Consider the following 17,617-nt stretch of genomic DNA (forward strand, 5'->3'; position numbering starts at 1 on the left):
TGAATTAACCCAGATAGTCAATACCGGGCTCTGTCATTGCATAACCAGGTATGTGGTGTCACCCGGAAACCAGGCACTGGCCAGTATAAAGACCAGTGCCCTATTAGCTCGGCAGATAAAGTTAGGACAGCCTTCTTGCTGTCCTAACGATCTGCTTACTTAGCCAGTTAACCGGCTAGTGGAAATATTCAGTCCACTAACCAGTTAAGTTCCTTGTCCACCCCTGAACTGCCCCTGCACTAACCATATTCAGTGGCATTAACCATTTAAGGGGGAAGTTTATCAACTTGGGTTACTGTTAAGGACGTGTTATGTTGCTGTTAACCCCAGTTATTAGTAACTAGGTCTTGTGTAAACTGCGTAGAGGCCTATGTGAAGGTCTTGTAGCAGTATATCAAATCTCTGAAATAAATGAATTGTATAAAACAGCATGAGTGACTAGTGAAATAACATGTTTTAATATGGATAACCATGTCCCTAAGAACTGCTGACTATTGCCGGATGGTCAGCTCACAGGGTTTAACCAGGCAAGAGAGGCTTCTGCCTGGTTAAACCCTTTTGAATATCAGGTTTGTTATTGTTTCCTAGTGAAATGTAAGTTGTTATATATTTCAGTAAGCTTATATTTTCTATGAATACCTTTCACGTCATTGGGAAACTGAAAAAGAAAAAAATATCTTATCAACATATAGTGATGTATTTCCTATTTGTGTTTTCTTTCTAGCTTAATGGCACCTCTTGTGGGAGAGTATGATAGTCATGTGGAAGATACTAGTGAGCAGCTGCATTTCTGTCAGGTACAAAAGAGTATAATAAGCAATGCTGTAGTCCCATGTATACGTTTTCTGGAACGTAGATTAAAAAAGAAATCATCATTCTGTAAATGGGATACTTTTTTGGTGTCTTTTAGATCCGGTCGCCATTTTTAGAATCTTAATCCACAACTGTTATAGGTGCAACATGAAGGGATTAGAAATACCCCAACAAATTAGTGTATGAGCCTATCAATAGAAATCAAACAAAATAAAACATGGAAAAGAAAATAAGATGATACCTTTTTTATTGGACATAACTTAATACATTTCTTGATTAGCTTTCGAAGGTTGCCCTTCTTCGTCAGATCGGAAATAAGCAAATGTGCTAGCTGACAGTGTATATAAGTGAAAACCTTCAAGCATTACTATGACAGTCTGACAGGGTGGGAGGATGGGGGTGGGTCGGAGGTATGCATGGGGACATCAAAGCATATCATTGATATTCTAACAGGATGGGTATGGATAGGTGAGGGGTGGAGTGATCAACAGAGACATACAGCTTTATGGTTTATAATGGGCTAGGAACCCCAGGTCCTTGTTAAGTCTTTTCTGTTGGGTGTTAAAATATTCAATCATTCTGACTTCAAAGGTCTTACGTTCTTGTATGGTTTTAAAGTTACCTTTCAGGATTCCATGTTTTATTTTGTTTGATTTCTATTGATAACCTTAAGAGTGGACTAACACGGCTACCACACTCCTGTGTATGAGCCTGAAATCCAAATTGGCATATTTTCAAAGCACTTAGTCTTCCAAAGTTCCATAGGTTTCTATGGAACTTTGGAAGGCTAAGTACTTTGAAAATATGCCTCAACGTCTACGTTTTCTGCAGTACTCTCCATATAGCAGGTCTCAGCATCTTTCAGTCTTACAATGTGGAGGAGTAGCCTAGTGGTTAGTGCAGCGGGCTCTGATTCTGGGCAATTGGGTTCGATTCTCACTGCAGCTCCTTGTGACTCTAGGCAAGTCACTTAATCCTCCATTGCCCCTGGTAGAAAATAAGTACCTGAATATATGTAAACCGCTTTGAATGTAGTTGCAAAAATCTCAGAAAGGCGGTATATCAAGTCCCATTTCCCTTTGCCCCCCCCCCTTTCCCCCTTTCCCTTATGACATCACAATATCAGAAGTGAGCCAAGTATCAGGCAATCAAGCCATTGTGTGACATCACTGATGAGGTTGGCTCTTATTGGTGGAATGAGTGGAAGAGTAGCCTAGTGTTTAGTGCAGTGGACTTTGATCCTGGGGAACCGAGTTCGATTCCCACTGAAGCTCCCTGTGACTCTGGGCAAGTCACTTAACCCTCCATTGCCCCTGGTACAAAATAAGTACATGAATATATGTAAACCGCTTCAAATGTAGTTGCAAAAACCTCAGAAAGGTGGTATATCAAGTCCCATTTCCCTGCCCCTTCCCTTCCCTCCTTTTCCAACATGACTGAAAAGTCTTGTCACTTCTATTTACATCTTTAGACGTAGTTTTGCTAGTCGTATTTCCTCCTCCAGGTAGTCTATTTTTGTGTGCCGCTTGTTGCGTTGTTCTGTAATTCTTGAAGTCCACTTCTTTTGCCTTTATTTTTTCAGCCACTTGTTTGGAGAAATGTATAGGTTTCCTTTTTCTCTTGCATTTGTTTACTTTCTATGCATAAAGATCTGTTGCCATATTTATACCTGCTTTCAGCTTGGATCATTCTCCTGTACTTACCCATCCCAATAACATTTTCTTCAGATACTCCCCCATTTTACCAAAGTCAGCATGTTTGAAATCCAGTACTTTAACTTTTTTTTTATGTTTGCAATCGACTTTTGCTCCTATATCTAACCATATCATGTGATGATCAGTATCGCCTAGGTGGGCACCCACCCGGATTTCGGACGTTAGAAATGCTTTCTCCATTTGTGAACACTAGATCCAGGGTCGCCCTTTCCCTCGCGGGTTCCATGACCATTTGTCTGAGCAGAGAACTTTGGCAGGCATCCACAACCTCTCTGCTTTTTTCTGATTCTGCAGGTTGTAAACAGGTACCTCAAGGTGCAGCCAAGGATAGAACAATCTCCTCCAGCCACAGGCTCCTGGTACAATCAAGAAATAAATGTCCACCAGCAACTTCAATCTTAAGGACTTTATTCCATGCAGGTTTCTAGTAGACCTGATACACAGTTCCAACAGCAGCATTCACCTTCAATCTTAAGCACATGTAAGCCACCTGAAAGTGTGTGGCAAATAGTCCCCTTTAAGCAGTAGGCTATCAGCACATATCAGGATTCAATACAGGCTCACAGTCAGCTCCAGTCTGGGCTCTTTATCCAGGGCACAGTAACAGTAGTTCAACTCCAAATAAAAGCAGTTCATTCAGTTCATCATCACAGTTAAATCACAAAGCAGAGGTTTCTACCTTCTACTCTCTTTACCTTCATAATTGGTCCCATACTTTAGGGACTTGCGATTCCACCCTGCATCTGCTTCACTGGTAGATTCAATACTTTAGGGACCTCTCTTACCCAAGGATTTTCAGCCTGCATCTGCTTCACTCTACCCTCTTCTCTCCCTCTGCTTCTCTCTTCTCTGGGACTCCTTCCCACCTGCCTAATCAATCCCTGGCTTCTGCTCTCACAACCAATCATTCTCCTTTCATTAGCTTCCCACACACCCATACCAGCTGAGTTAAGCATTAGACTAATGATGAGCTCCTGCACACAGGATTTCCTATCTCTCTCTCCCCCTAGTGGCAGTCAATCTACACGTCCTGCCAACTTACACCCATGTCTTCCCCTATTGCAGCTAGGAGTCCAGTCCGGGTTCTTCATCTCACTCCCTGGCTCCTTGCCTGCAATACCTTCTGGGACTTGTATTTCAGACTGAAACTGCCTTAACCCAACTATCCTGGATGTGACTCTATCACAAGGTAGAGTGCTCAGATCCACATCGGGCAAGTTGAAATCTCCCAGCAAAAGCTTCTGCCCTTTCATGTCCAGCTTATAGATATCTTCCATCAGATCAATGTCCAGTTTACCCATTTGTGCCGGAGATCTGTAGATGACACCCATGTAGATACAAGTTCCATTTTCTCTTTCCAGGGCAACCCATATCGCTTCCTCTTTTCCTCAGATTCCCTGCATCTCAGCAGCTTTATTATTGTTTTTTCACATACAATGCCACTCCTCCATCCCTTCCTAAAAAGAATTCCACTATATCTTTTTAGAGATTTGATTGCCAAGAGAAAGACCATTAAACACTGGAAATACAAAAGCTTGAACAGTACTCCTAAAGTTGTCAAAGCTCATGTGTGGGCTCATTTTCGAAAGAGAAGGGCGCCCATCTTTCAACACAAAACGAGAGATGGGCGTCCTTCTCCCAGGGTCGCCCAAATCGGCATAATCGAAAGCCGATTTTGGGCACCCTCAACTGCTTTCCGTCGCGGGGACGACCAAAGTTCCTGGGGGCGTGTCGGAAGCATAGCGAAGGCGGGACTGGGGCCTGCTTAACACATGGGCGTCTTCGGCCGATAATGGAGAAAAGAAGGATGTCCCTGACGAACACTTGGACGACTTTACTTGGCCCTTTTTTTTTTTTTTTTTTTTTTACAACCAAGCCACAAAAATGTGCCCTAAATGACCAGATGACCACCAGAGGAAATCGGGGATGACCTCCCCCTACTCCCCCAGTGGTCACTAACCCCTTCCCACCCTTAAAAATTTTTTTTTTAAATATTTTTTCCAGCCTCTATGCCAGCCTCAAATGTCATACCCAGCTCCATCACAGCACTATGCAGGTCCCTAGAGCAGTTTTAGTGGGTACTGCAGTGCACTTCAGGCAGGCGGACCCAGGCCCAACCCCCCCCCCCCACCTGTTAAACTTGTGGTGGTAAATGTGAGCCCTCCAAAACCCGCCAGAAACCCACTGTACTCACATCTAGGTGCCCCCCTTTATCCATAAGGGCTATGGTAGTGGTGTACAGTTGTGGGGAGTGGGTTTTGGGGGGGATCAGCACACAAGGTAAGGGAGCTATGCACCTGGGAGCTTTTTCTGAAGTCCACTGCAGTGCCCCCTAGGGTGCCTGGTTGGTGTCCTGGCATCTCAGGGGGACCAGTGCACTAGGAGTGCTGGCTTCTCCTATGACCAAATGGCTTGGATTTGGTCGTTTCTGAGATGGGCGTCCTCGGTTTCCATTATCGCTGAAAATCAGGGACGATTATCTCTAAGGTCAACCTAAATGTGGAGATTTGGGCGTCCCCAACTGTATTATCGAAACAAAAGATGGATGGCCATCTTGTTTCGATATGGGTTTCCCTGACCCTTTGCCAGGACGTCCTGCGAGAATGCCCTCAGGAAAACTTGGGCGCCCCATTTGATTATGCCCCTCATGGTCACATAAATGTTGCAACAATTTTAATTTAAAGAGCACTTTTTGTACAATCACTTTTAAATGAGGCTTCAATGAAAGAGTAGAGTCTAGAGTCACCCCTAAGTAATGTAACTCTCTCCAAATTGGAATATCAGCTCCATGAAAAAAAAAAGATCTTGGAACATTTTCATTGATGGTACTAGACAGAAATAGAATCTGAGTTTTAGTAAGATTCAAACAAAGTTTATTAGCTGACTAGTAAAAAAGGCCCGTGTCTGACACAAATGAAACGGGCGCTAGCAAGGTTTTCCTCGTAGTGTGTATGTTTGAGAGAGTGTGTGTGAGAGAGAGAGTGAATGTGCGAGTGTTTGTGAGAGAGAGAGTGAGTCTGGGTGCGAGTGTTTGTGAGAGAGAGAGTGTGTGTGTGAGAATGAGTGTGTGCAAGTGCGTATGTGAGACACAGTGTGAGAGAGAGTGTGTTTCACACAGATACAGTGTGTGTGAGAGAGAGAGTGTGTGTGAGAGACAGACTCTCTGTGAGACTGAGTGTATGAGACCAGGAAAGTGTGTGAGTGACTGTGTGACACATAGAGAGTGAATGTGATACAGTGTGAGACATAGAGTGTGTGAGAGTGAGAGATAGAAAGACATTGACTGTGAGAGAGAGAGTGTGTGTGACAGAGATGCCCCCCCTCCCTCCCTCTCTCTGGTGCCAGCCCCCCCCCCCCCCCCCCTCTCTCTCTCTGGTGTCTGAGCGTTACTGTGCAGGACGCTGAGCTCTGGCTGTGCTTCAAGGAACTGACCAATCCTATTTAATAGAATGCACCTCCAACATTCTGAAGCCGAGAAACCTCGTGTGGTTGGTCACTTCTGTTTGTGATGTCAATTGAGGAGATGGATACAGAGAGCAGGAATGCCTCAGCCATGCTTTCAAGGTTTTCAAGCATAATCTTAATAGTTCAAAAGCCTCAGAAATAGATTTTCTAATGGAGAAAAAACTGTATATCATCCGCATAGAGGCAATAATCAACCCCTAAACAACTTTTCTAACATTTCCTTTGCTAACCTGATAATATATTTTGTTGCAAAGTTTGTATGGACCATTACAATAGTCAATGGAAATACAGAAGCTTGAACAACAGTCCGAAAGTTGTCAGGGCTCAAACAGTCACGTAAATGTTTATTTTCTATTAAAAAGCCTTCGGAAACAAAATATATTGTCAGATTGGCAAATGAATGTTTAGAAAAGTACATGTTCCTTGAAACGCGATTTATGTTAGATACAATGTTCTTGCTTAGCAGGGCAATATTATACTGGACTCTCTTTGTTTCTATCCTTTAGGCTTGTCAGGTTAAATAGTAGTAGTAGTAGTACTGAAAGCATTACCTTTGTCACAGGCCCATCCTTGTGAGATGCTTTTCCCATCCATCTGTGTTGAGGCTCCCTTTCAGAACTGGGAGTAAAAACGCTCCTATTTATAGATGCAATTGGACGCTAGCCTGATTAATGTTTTTCATTTTTGTTGCTCATTGCTGGAGTGTCCCAGGATGCACAGTTCACTGGATATATATATAGGCAGTTACTATGTTCTTTTCTGCTTATCCCAGAAATAGTGGATTTTCCCCAAGTCCATTTAATAACGGTCTATGGACTTTTCCTTTAGGAAGCCGTCCAAACCTTTTTTAAACTCCGCTAAGCTAACCAAGTCGTCCCATCCCCTAGTCCTAGTATTTTTGGAAAGTGTGAACAGACGCTTCACATCTACCCGTTCAATTCCACTCATTATTTTATAGACCTCTATCATGTTTCCCCTCAGCCACTTTTTCTCCAAGCTGAAGAGCCCTGGCCGCTTTAGCCTTTCCTCATAGGGTATTCTATAAGTGTTTTAAAATATTGTTTATGTAATGATATATTTCTTTTATAACTAATATTATATTGTAAGCTGCCAAGAATTTTTGAGATCAAGCAGGTTATCAAATAATATAAATAAATAGCTAAAGGTCGGGCGCCCTTTATAGAATATGGGCTTAGAGCTGACCTTTTTGGCACCTAACTCTTGGCGCTATATATAGAATTTTCCCTAAACATATAAATTATGCATTTAAAATTATACCTGATAAATAGCAGGCTTAACTTTAAAATGGGTGAAGGGCAATTCTGTAACCTAGGTGCTCACATGTTCCCAAACATTTGCAATACTAGCATCTATGCACTTAAATGCTAGTATGGCACCTAAACGCTACTCTGCAAATATCTGCTTAATTTGCATAGCATGTATTTACAAGGAGGACTTACAGAGGCAGGGCCCCCATCTATTCAAGAAAGCCTACCCAACAATTCAACTAACTAAAGCGTGCCCACATGATTCTTACCAACGAGTGTTTATATTGTCCATGTTTTCCTTAATCCTTATTGCTATCCCTAATCTTTTCCTCTTCATCTTCCTACGCCTACCTCCTAACGCCCATTTCCTTCTACACCTAATTCCCCCTATGTTCAAATTAATTCTACACCTAATTCCTCCTATGTTCAATTTACTTATCCGTTAACCCCATTATTATTATTACGTTTACTACAAATTGTATATTTATTGTTACTGTGTAAGCCGCATTGAGCCTGCCATGTGTGGGAAAGCGCGGGGTACAAATGAAATAATAATAATTTTGTGCATGCATCTAACAGAATACTATAAGTTATGCAGATTGCTGCCACATTTGGGGTTGTGCACTTAAGCCTGCTGTAAGTGCAGGCACCTACATTTTCAGCAAATTGATAGCCGGTTACACTAGTATTCTATAATGAACACTAGGCATCCATGTTCCCTTATTGAATGGGCTCCTACCACATGTCCTCCAGACGCCTAATTGGAAGCATCCAGTTAGAGATGGTATTGTCACCTGTCAGATGTATGTTCACCAGCACTAGTTAAACGGATAGCACCTCCAACATTCTAATGAAGCCAGAAGCCGGAAGTAGTGTGTAGTTGAGTAGATCGCTGTTTGCCCATGAGTGTCTGCCCCGCCCTTGCGTCACAACGTGATGACGTCGAGGGCGGAGCAATGACACCGAATTGCATCGCTCACCCTACGCATGTCACACACAACAGCTGACCAACCACAGGTGGGAGGGCGGGTGCACAGCGGCGAATCGATGGGGCAGGGGAGACAGGAGATTCGCCGGGTGCCTGGAAGGGGGGCCACGGCCCAGGGAGAGAAAAGCATCAGTGGGGGCAAGGGAAAATGGAGAATCGGTGGGTGGCTAGAGGGGGGGCAGGGGATAGAGGACAATCGGTGGGTGGCTGGAGGGGGGGCAGGGGAAAGAGGACAATCGCTGGGTGGCTGGAGGGGGGGCAGGAGACGGAGGACAATTGCTGGGTGGCTGGAGGGGGGAGCTGGGGAAAGAGAAGACTCGCTGGGTGGCAGGAGGGGGGCAGGGGAGATAAGAGTATCCCTGGGTGGATATGGGGGGGGGGAGAAAAAAAGAATAATCGCTGGGTGGCTGCAGGGAGAGCAGGGGAGAGAGGAGAATCGCTGGGTGGCTGCAGGGGGGGGGGGGGCAGGGAACAGCAGACACACTCGCACCCAGCAGTCTCACTCTGTTACAAGCACATTCACTCTCTCTCACACACACACAGTCACTCTCACACACACTCTCAAACATACACACTCTGACAAAAACGTTGCTAGCGCCCGTTGCATTTGTGTCAGAAACGGGCCTCATTTACTAGTATACTAATAAAATAGCACTGGTGCCACTAGCTTTATACACTAGCCAGCCGGGCTGAATATCAGGCCTAATATATTTGTCTTAACTATGTTTGCCTGCTCTATAAATTAAAGAAAAATGTGTAAGGATGGATACAAATATGAATTTGTATAAGTATATATATTGCCTCTTTAACATTATTCTGGTGGCATTATTTTTCTGTTGCAGACACAGATGGGTGAGATGAGGCTAAAACTTGAGGACGTCATCCATGAAAATGAAAAGTAAGGTCATCATGGTGATTGCACTCTTTCCTCCCCTTCACTATTGTACTTAATGAAATATGTTACAAGAAACATTTCCATGCAAATACAGTGATAATTGTCAACATACACCCTGATAGTATTAAAGAAGAAAGTAGTGTAGATTTAACGTTAGTCCACTTTATTTATTTATTTATTTATTTATTTATTATTATATTTGTGCCCCGCGCTTTCCCACTTAAGGCAGGTTCAATGCGGCTTACATAATAATATGGATTACAGAGTATTGATAGAGAAAATATAAGTTAATTATAGCAGAATAATAAAAAAGATAGGTAGGTAGAGACAGGGAAGGGTGAAGGGAGTAGGAGAGGTATGAGCAGGGGGTAGATGAGCAATGGAGGAGGGGTAGAGGGGGCTGAAGGGGGATGGGGCACGGGAAAAGCATAGGGAAATTTGGAGGTAGATGTAGTCTGAGTCATTGTCTTCTGGATATGTGTTGGGTAGAAGGGATCGCTTAGATACTAGTACAGTTATATATTTAAGTTCACCTTGTGTATTGGTTCAGTTAAAATGTAATGCCAAGAAGTGCAGAGTTATGCTCTTGGGGTGCAGACATCCAAAGGAGATGTACCAAATAGGGGGAGAGAGATTGATAAGCACAGCTCAGGAGAGAGACCTTGGGGTGATGGTATCTGAGGATCTCAAGGTGACAAAACAATGCGAGAAAGCGTTGGCCACGGCCAGAAGGATGCTAGCCTACATAGAGAGGGGTATAACCAGCAGAAGAAAGGAGGTGTTGATGCCCCCTTACAAGTCATTGGTGAGGCCCCACAGAGTATTATGCTCAGTTTTAGAGGCAGTATCTTGCTAAGGACGTAAAAAGACTTGAAGCGGTTTAGAGAAGAGCAACCAAAATGGAATGGGGTTTGCGTCACAAGATGTATGAGGAGAGACCAGAGGACCTGAACATGTATACCCTGGAGGAAAGGAAAGACAGGGTTGATATATTATAGACATTCAAATATTTGAAAGGTATTAATTTACAAACAAAACTTTTCCAGAGACGGGAAGTTGGTAGAACTAGAGGACATGAATTGAGGTTGTGGGGGGCTGTGGGGATGGGGCCGACTCAGGAATAATATCAGGAAGTACTTTTTCACAAAGAGGGTGATGGATACCTAGAATGCTTTCCCCTGGATGAGGGATAACAGTGACGGAATTCAAAAATGCATGGGATAAACATAAAGGAATCCTATATAGAAGATGTGGAATCAAACGAGCTTAGCAGTGATTAGATAGCAACACCAGGAATTGGGAAGCGAAGCCAGTGCTTGGCAGACTTCTGCGTTCTGTACCCTGATCATGACTGAACAGATCCAGCTTCAGTAACTGGAGAACAAGGCCAGTGCCGGACAGACTTCTACAGTCTGTGCCCTGAAAATGGCAAGGACAAATCCAGATCATGTATACGTATGTAATATCACATCATACCTTATAACATGAGTTTATCTTGTTGGGCAAACTGGATGGACTGTACAGGTCTTTATCTGCCAATTAAATTATTCAAAGTTGTTAAAACACATATGAACTATGAAAAATTGTAAGAAGATCTTAGGAAATTGGAAGACTGGGCATCCAAGTGCAGATGAAACTTAATGTGAACAAATGCAAATTGAGAAGAATAATCCAAATCACGGTTACGTGGTGCCAGGGTCCATCTTTGTAGTCAGCACCCAAGAAAAAGATCTAGGTGTCATTGTAGACTGAAATCTTGTGCCCAGTGTGCGGTGGCAGCCAAAAAAGCAAACAGGATGCTAGGAACTATATTTTATTTTATTTTATTTATTTATTTATTTATTGCATTTGTATCCCACATTTTCCCACCTATTTGCGGGCTCAGTAAACCAAGAATATTATAATGCATCTGTATTGCTCCACAGTGCGACCTCACCTTGAGTACTGCATGCAATTCTGGTCACCATTTCTCAAAAACAGATATAGCAGAATTATAGACGGTTCAAAGAAGAGCAACCAAAATGATAAAGGGGATGGAACACCTCTCATATGAGGAAAGGCAAAAGTGGTTAGGACTCTTCAGCTTGGAAAAGAGACTGCTGAGGGGGGATGTGATTGAGGTGATGGTGTAGAACAGGTAAAAGTGAATTGATGTTTTTTTACTCTTCAAAAAGTACAAAGACTAGGGGACACTCAATAAAGTGACATGGAAATACTTTTAAAACAAATAGGAGGAAATATTTTTTCATTCAACAAATAATTGATCTCTGGAACTCGTTGCCAGAGTATGTTGTTACAGTGGTTAGTGTATCTGGGTTTGGAAAACTTCCTGGAGGAAAAGTCTATAGTCTGCTATTAAGATAGCTTCCTGGGATCAGTAGCATGGAATATTGTTATTTGGGATTTTACCATATACTTGTGACCTGGATTGGCCACTGTTGGAAGCAGGATACTGGGCTAGATAGACCATTGGTCTGACCCAGGCACATTAGCTGTGTTTATCTGCTCGTTGTGACCAGCTTCAGGATGTGTCTCTCGGTTGTCCTATTTTTATTACATCGGACTTGGCACTCGATATGCTGTTGCAATGGTTTGACCCCAGGAGCTCACCCCTTGTTGCCATATCTCCCTGGTCATAGTTTCCCAATCTTTAAACATTGGTCTGCTCGGGGTTTGTTGTATATATGGCAGGTGACCACAGAGAAGGGGAAAATGAAACCATCTGTTGAGGAGTATGCCGAATACAAGTTAATGCCTAAAAAAGTTATTTGCATACAGACAGCTCTGCATCATTATGTTTCTTCCCTCCCTCGAGACCATTTGGTGATGGAAAAATTGGAACATCTTAAAGGAATCTCTTTGTATTGATGCACAGCAGCAGGTGCCACTGTGATTTCATCAAAAGTAACTTCAAGAGCAGGTTAAAGAGATTGATTATCCTTTGCTTAGAAATAGAATCTTGGCTTACAAATTTTGGTGAAGCAGAACTGCTTATTTGTCTATTCACAGGCACCTTATAGTTTTTGCACTGGGAAAGACATGATAGAAACTTTTAAATATCTCAAGGTCATTTATGTACAGGAAGAGAGCCTTTTTCAAATGAAGGAGAGCTCTGGAATTAGGGGGCATACGACAAAGTTAAGAGGGAACAGGCTTAGGAGTGACCTAAGGAAGTATTATTTCACAGAAAGGGTGGTGGAGGCATGGAATGGCCTTCCGGTGGAGGTGGTGGAGTCGAGGACTGTTCCAGAATTTAAAAAGGCATGGGATAAGCATGTGGGATCGCTTAGGAACAGGAAGAATTGGGGGTTACAGAGGATGGGCAGACTGGATGGATCATACGGCCTTTATCTGCCGTCATGTTTCTATGTTTCTGTAAAACCCTGATGCCCTTAAATGTGTCACCCTGTAAGGTTTATAAAGTGTCAATGAGAGCTGATGATAAATGTTTAAAGTGCAACCAGCCTGCAGCGACATTAGTTTTTAAAAAGTCCTTCTTTTTAGATAAGGATGCTTCTTCCCATTTGAAAATCTCTGTTGGATTTCCTGCTTTGGGCCCTCCCTAGTCTTGGCGAATCACACCCACATTGCTATTTGGAGAAACTGCAGTGATGTGTTCAAATTCTGACTTTCCAAAATCAGAATTTGGATGTTTTTAGTAGATAAAACAGTGTTGTTTTTTTTAAGAGTCCATCTGCTTTGAAAATGAGCTCCTATTAAGGCATTATGTCGTATAGTTATTGCTGCAGAGATGTTGACTTTTTACTGTCTGCTTTCACAGGCTGCATAGACAGCTAAGAGAATTTGTGGAGAAACAGTTGGAGTCTCTTCCTGCTGGGTCTGATGTAGGGAGTGACCTACATCCAGAAGAACAGATGATTATAAGTCTACAGGAACAGTTACACCTGGCCAATCAAGTAAGTTAAAGCACAGATATAACAGTTTAGATATTTATTTGTTTGTTTGTTTGTTGCATTTGTATCCCACATTTCCCCACCTCTTTGCAGGCTCAATGTGGCTTACATAGTACCGTGAGGTGTTAGCTACCTCCGGTGATGAAACAAATACAGAGTGATGTTGTTACAGAACATTAGAGAATCAAGAGAAGAGTTATATATTGTTCATTGCAGGTTATGGCTTCGTTGTGTTGCTGAGTTTGGTTACTTAAGTTGGATCAGTAGGGTATGCCTTTTCAAACAGATCGGTCTTTAGTGATTTCCGGAAGTTGAGGTGATCCTGCGTTGTCTTTATGGCTTTCGGTAGTGCGTTCCATAGTTGCGTGCTTATATAGGAGAAGCTGGATCCGTAAATTGATTTGTTCTTGAGACCCTTGCAGCTAGGGTAGTGAAGATTTAGGTATGTTCGTGATGTTCTAATTGTGTTTCTGGTTGGTAGGTCTATGAGATCAGCCATATAACTCGGGGCATCGCCATAGATAATCTTGCAGACCAGGGTGCAGATTTTGAAAGTAATACGTTCTTTGATTGGGAGCCAATGCAGTTTTTCTCGTAGGGTTTTGGCGCCTTTCGAATCGGGATTTACCAAATATTAGCCTGGCTGCTGTGTTTTGAGCAGTCTGTAGTTTCTTTATGAGTAGTTCTTGACATCCTGCATACAGTCCATTGCAACAGTCAGCATGGCTTAATACCATTGATTGTATCAGGTTGCGGAAAGTTAGTATGTTATATCAGTCATATTCTCTTTGGGGTAATACTATAACTTAGGCAGTAGTGTTTATGTGCCAGTTACAAATGTAAATGTTTAGCAAAATGCGTTTATACACACGTGTGCGTTAATTCCCCCAAATTCTGCATGAGCGCTATTCTGTAAATACCTGCTTAACTTGTATAGTGCAAGTTTGCAAGAGGGGTGTATACAAGGGCAGAGCTTGAGCAGGACTCAAACTTATGCTTGCAACTTATAGAAAGCTTTAAGTTATGCAGGTATCTGCAGCACTTCGGCACAAGCTCTATGGCAGGCATAAGCGCTCTTACCTAAATGTTAAGTTCATATATACCCAATGAAGCTGGTTTTCTATAAAAAGAGGTTCGCAATCCAGTCCATAGGACACACCCAGCTAGTCAGGTTTTCAGGATATCCTCAATGAATATGCATGAGATACATTTGCATGCACTATCTCATATGTATTTATTGTGGGTATACTGAAAACCTGACTGGCTAGGTATAATCCGAGGACTGAGTTAAGAACCCCTGCTTATCTGAAGGAACATAGCCACATAGCATAAGGTCCTATGAGGCACCCTGTGCTCTCTTTACTTTCGGCGAAGATATAATATTCTCTCCTTGCCATCCTTTTAGGGGAAGAAAGCCAAAATGTGTGGTGTTAGATATGATCCTGAAGATATTTTCTGCCCCTTCCCCCATGTTTTCTCTCCTGCATATGGAGTAATATGACTCAAAACATTCTCCAGGGCTTATACTCAGTGTCACTTTTGACTAGGCTTTGGATCAGTATGTTTCATCATTATTTTATTCATATATTTTAAAAGTATATTTCACTTTCCAACCAGCATAAAGTGAAGCGAGATGTCCGTCTTTACCTGCCTCTACAACACTGCCAGTCTTTGTCAGCAGTAGGACTTTAAAAAGAAAGCTCCTGCTTTATATTTTACAGGGTTCTTGTATGGACCCAGACACCTGCTCTGAACAGTGCATGTATTTCTGTTTGTCAGTCTTTTTGTTGCTTAAAATGAATAATGATAATTTCCTCATTCTTAGCATGAAAACAGAGGTTTCTTACTTAATATGGAAGCAAAGTGGGGGGGGGGGGGTTCCCCTCAGAAACTTTCTATACTGGCTTTCTCACTACTTAATATGAACACGTAACAGGAGAAGACCAGACCAAATTCAGGCCTTCTAGATAACTTTCCTTAAAAATGCATGTCTGTAGAACTCAGCATTTCCTCTTCTCTCAGTGCTTAAGGAAACTGTAGCTAATTTTTCATCCCCACACATCCTGCTATGCACATTCCATGATATTGGGCCCAATATTCAGAAGATTCTGTGCTCCTAAATTAGTCTCCTACTTCTCTTCCTTATTTTCAGTCAGACTTAGGAGCATAACTTTTCAGCTGAAAATTCATCTTAATTTAGGAGTTTAAAAGTTATGCTCATAAATGTAGGCCTGCCATGCGTTTCCCTAGATTTATTAGCCTAATTTATGAGCCTAGTGCTGAAAATCAGATTTAAGCTGATAACTTTATTTTCCCTGCCCTAAATCTTTCTTGTTGCTACCCACTTTTTATGCTCCTAAATTTCGTATGTATCTTCATTCACTCATATTAACCAAACTTGACTATTGCAATTCTGTTCTCATAGGTTTGCCCACATAGTTGAACCACTTGCAACTGGTACAAAATGCTACGGTGAACCTCCTTCATAATAATAAGAAAGATGATCATATTTCACTTCTTATTGCTGAGCATATGCTTCCTGTTGCATGCAAGATTCCTTTCAAGCTCAATATCCTGTCACATCAGATTCAGTCTTCCGGTCTGCCTTCCTTTTTAGCTGATCTTTTGATTCCCTGTTCCCCCGCAAGATCAGTTCAGTCGGCTAATCAGGGTCTTCTTTCCGTCAGGTTTTTCTAAACGTCAACAGGAGCTCCTGCTTCAGTGTGGTTTCTCCCACACTGTGAAACATCCTTCTCCAATATAAGAATCCTTTCAGAATTTTAAGTCCCAGTTAAAAGCTTATTATTTCACCCTGGGTTTTCCTTCTATAGATACCTGACTTGGGGCCTTCATCCTGTGCTCCTGACCTTGCCATGTGAATAGACAGCACCAAGCTTCCACATGTTCTTTCCTTCCCTAGTTTTTTCCCCACTTTCTGAACAATTTATTTATTTATTTATTTATTTATTTATTTATTTATTATTTATTTGTTACATTTGTACCTCACACTTTCCCACTTGAGGCAGGTTCGGTGCGGCTTACATAGTAATAGGGGTTACATGTGGAAATTGAAAAGGATAAGACCATTCTTCCCAAGATTCGTCTTTCGCAACCTAGTGCAATCCCTCGTCCTCAGCCATCTGGACTATTGCAACTCGCTATACGCAGGCTGCAAAGAGCAAATACTGAGGAAACTTCAAACAGCCCAGAACACAGCAGCCAGACTGATCTTCGGAAAACCAAAATATGAAAGAGCAACACCACTACGAGAGAAACTACACTGGCTTCCACTTAAGGAACGCGTCACTTTTAAGGTATGCACATTAGTCCACAAGATCATTCACGGTGAAGCCCCAGCCTACATGTCCGAGCTGATAGACCTACCACCCAGAAATGCTAAAAGATCAACCCGAACATACCTCAACCTCCACTTCCCTAATTGCAAGGGCGTGAAATACAAGATGCTACACGCGTCAACCTTTTCTCACATGAGCACGCAGCTTTGGAATACACTGCCGCGCAACCTAAGAACGATTCACGAACAAGCTTCCTTCCGCAAATCATTGAAGACCCACCTGTTTGAAACAATCTACGGAAAGAGCCAAAACACATAGAGTCCACACTCACTATTCATCAATGCATCATACAACCACTTCTGACCCTCATCCCCCTTAATTCCACATCACCCATACATGTACTCTCTGAAATATGTACACCATATGTCTTTGTGTTTTATTACTGCCCTTTAAGCTTCCCATTGTCTCCTTCCAATGTTTCAATGTTGATGTCCCATTGTTATATTCCTAACGATACTTCGATGGTCTCGCATAACCTGTACAATGTAACCCATAACCAAGTTGTACAATTGTATTTCCATTATTCATATCTTATTGTAAGCCACACTGAACCCGCAAAGAGGTGGGAAAATGTGGGATACAAATGCAATAAATAAATAAATAAAATAAATACAAGGTATTGCAGAGAGAGTACAAACTGTGGTATAACAGAATAATGATGGAGATATGCAGATAGGTGGGATGGGCAAGTAAGAAGGGGGTAGAAGAGGCAAGAGGGGGAAGGTTGAAATGAGCAAGGGATAAGGGGGTGGGAGTGGCCGGAGGGAATAGTTTGAGGGTTAGCATAGGGGGAGTTGATGGAAGATGTTGTCAAGTCATGGTCGTTGTCGAGTGATTAAGTGTTGGGTAAAGGGTACATAAGATTAGGTTAGATCATTTGGGTATGCTTGCTTGAATAGATGAGTTTTCAGCGATTTCCGGAAGGGTAGATAATTGTTGATTGAACGAAGGGATCTGGGTAGGGCATTCCATAGTTGGCTGCCTATGAAGGAGAAGTTGGATGTAATCTTTCCTTCCCCCGCTTCCCTCTTGTGTTCTATTTTGTGGTGTTACTTTGTGTCATCCCCTTTTCATCTCCTAATTATTTTCAATAATGTAAACTGCATAGATTTCTCTTTTGAAAATTTTGCGATATGTGTCAAATAACTTGAAGAGTTTTTAGTGAAATTTTAATAAAAATTAAAGTAAAAAATATTATGCATT

At 42.2% G+C, this 17,617-nt stretch overlaps 1 protein-coding gene across 3 annotated transcripts in view; it reads left to right on the forward strand.

Annotated features, from left to right (window-relative positions):
- Positions 1–17,617, forward strand: part of SCLT1 (sodium channel and clathrin linker 1) — a 145,802-nt gene that overhangs the window by 18,912 nt on the left and 109,273 nt on the right. For all 3 annotated transcript variants that reach the window (XM_030191734.1, XM_030191737.1, XM_030191735.1), the window contains 3 exons: positions 725–797; positions 9,092–9,147; positions 12,926–13,061. In XM_030191734.1, the coding sequence (XP_030047594.1) occupies positions 725–797; positions 9,092–9,147; positions 12,926–13,061 (265 nt within the window). The remainder of the gene's footprint in view (positions 1–724; positions 798–9,091; positions 9,148–12,925; positions 13,062–17,617) is intronic.

The sequence above is a fragment of the Microcaecilia unicolor genome, chromosome 2 (genome assembly GCF_901765095.1).
Source record: "Microcaecilia unicolor chromosome 2, aMicUni1.1, whole genome shotgun sequence".
NCBI lineage: Eukaryota > Metazoa > Chordata > Amphibia > Gymnophiona > Siphonopidae > Microcaecilia > Microcaecilia unicolor.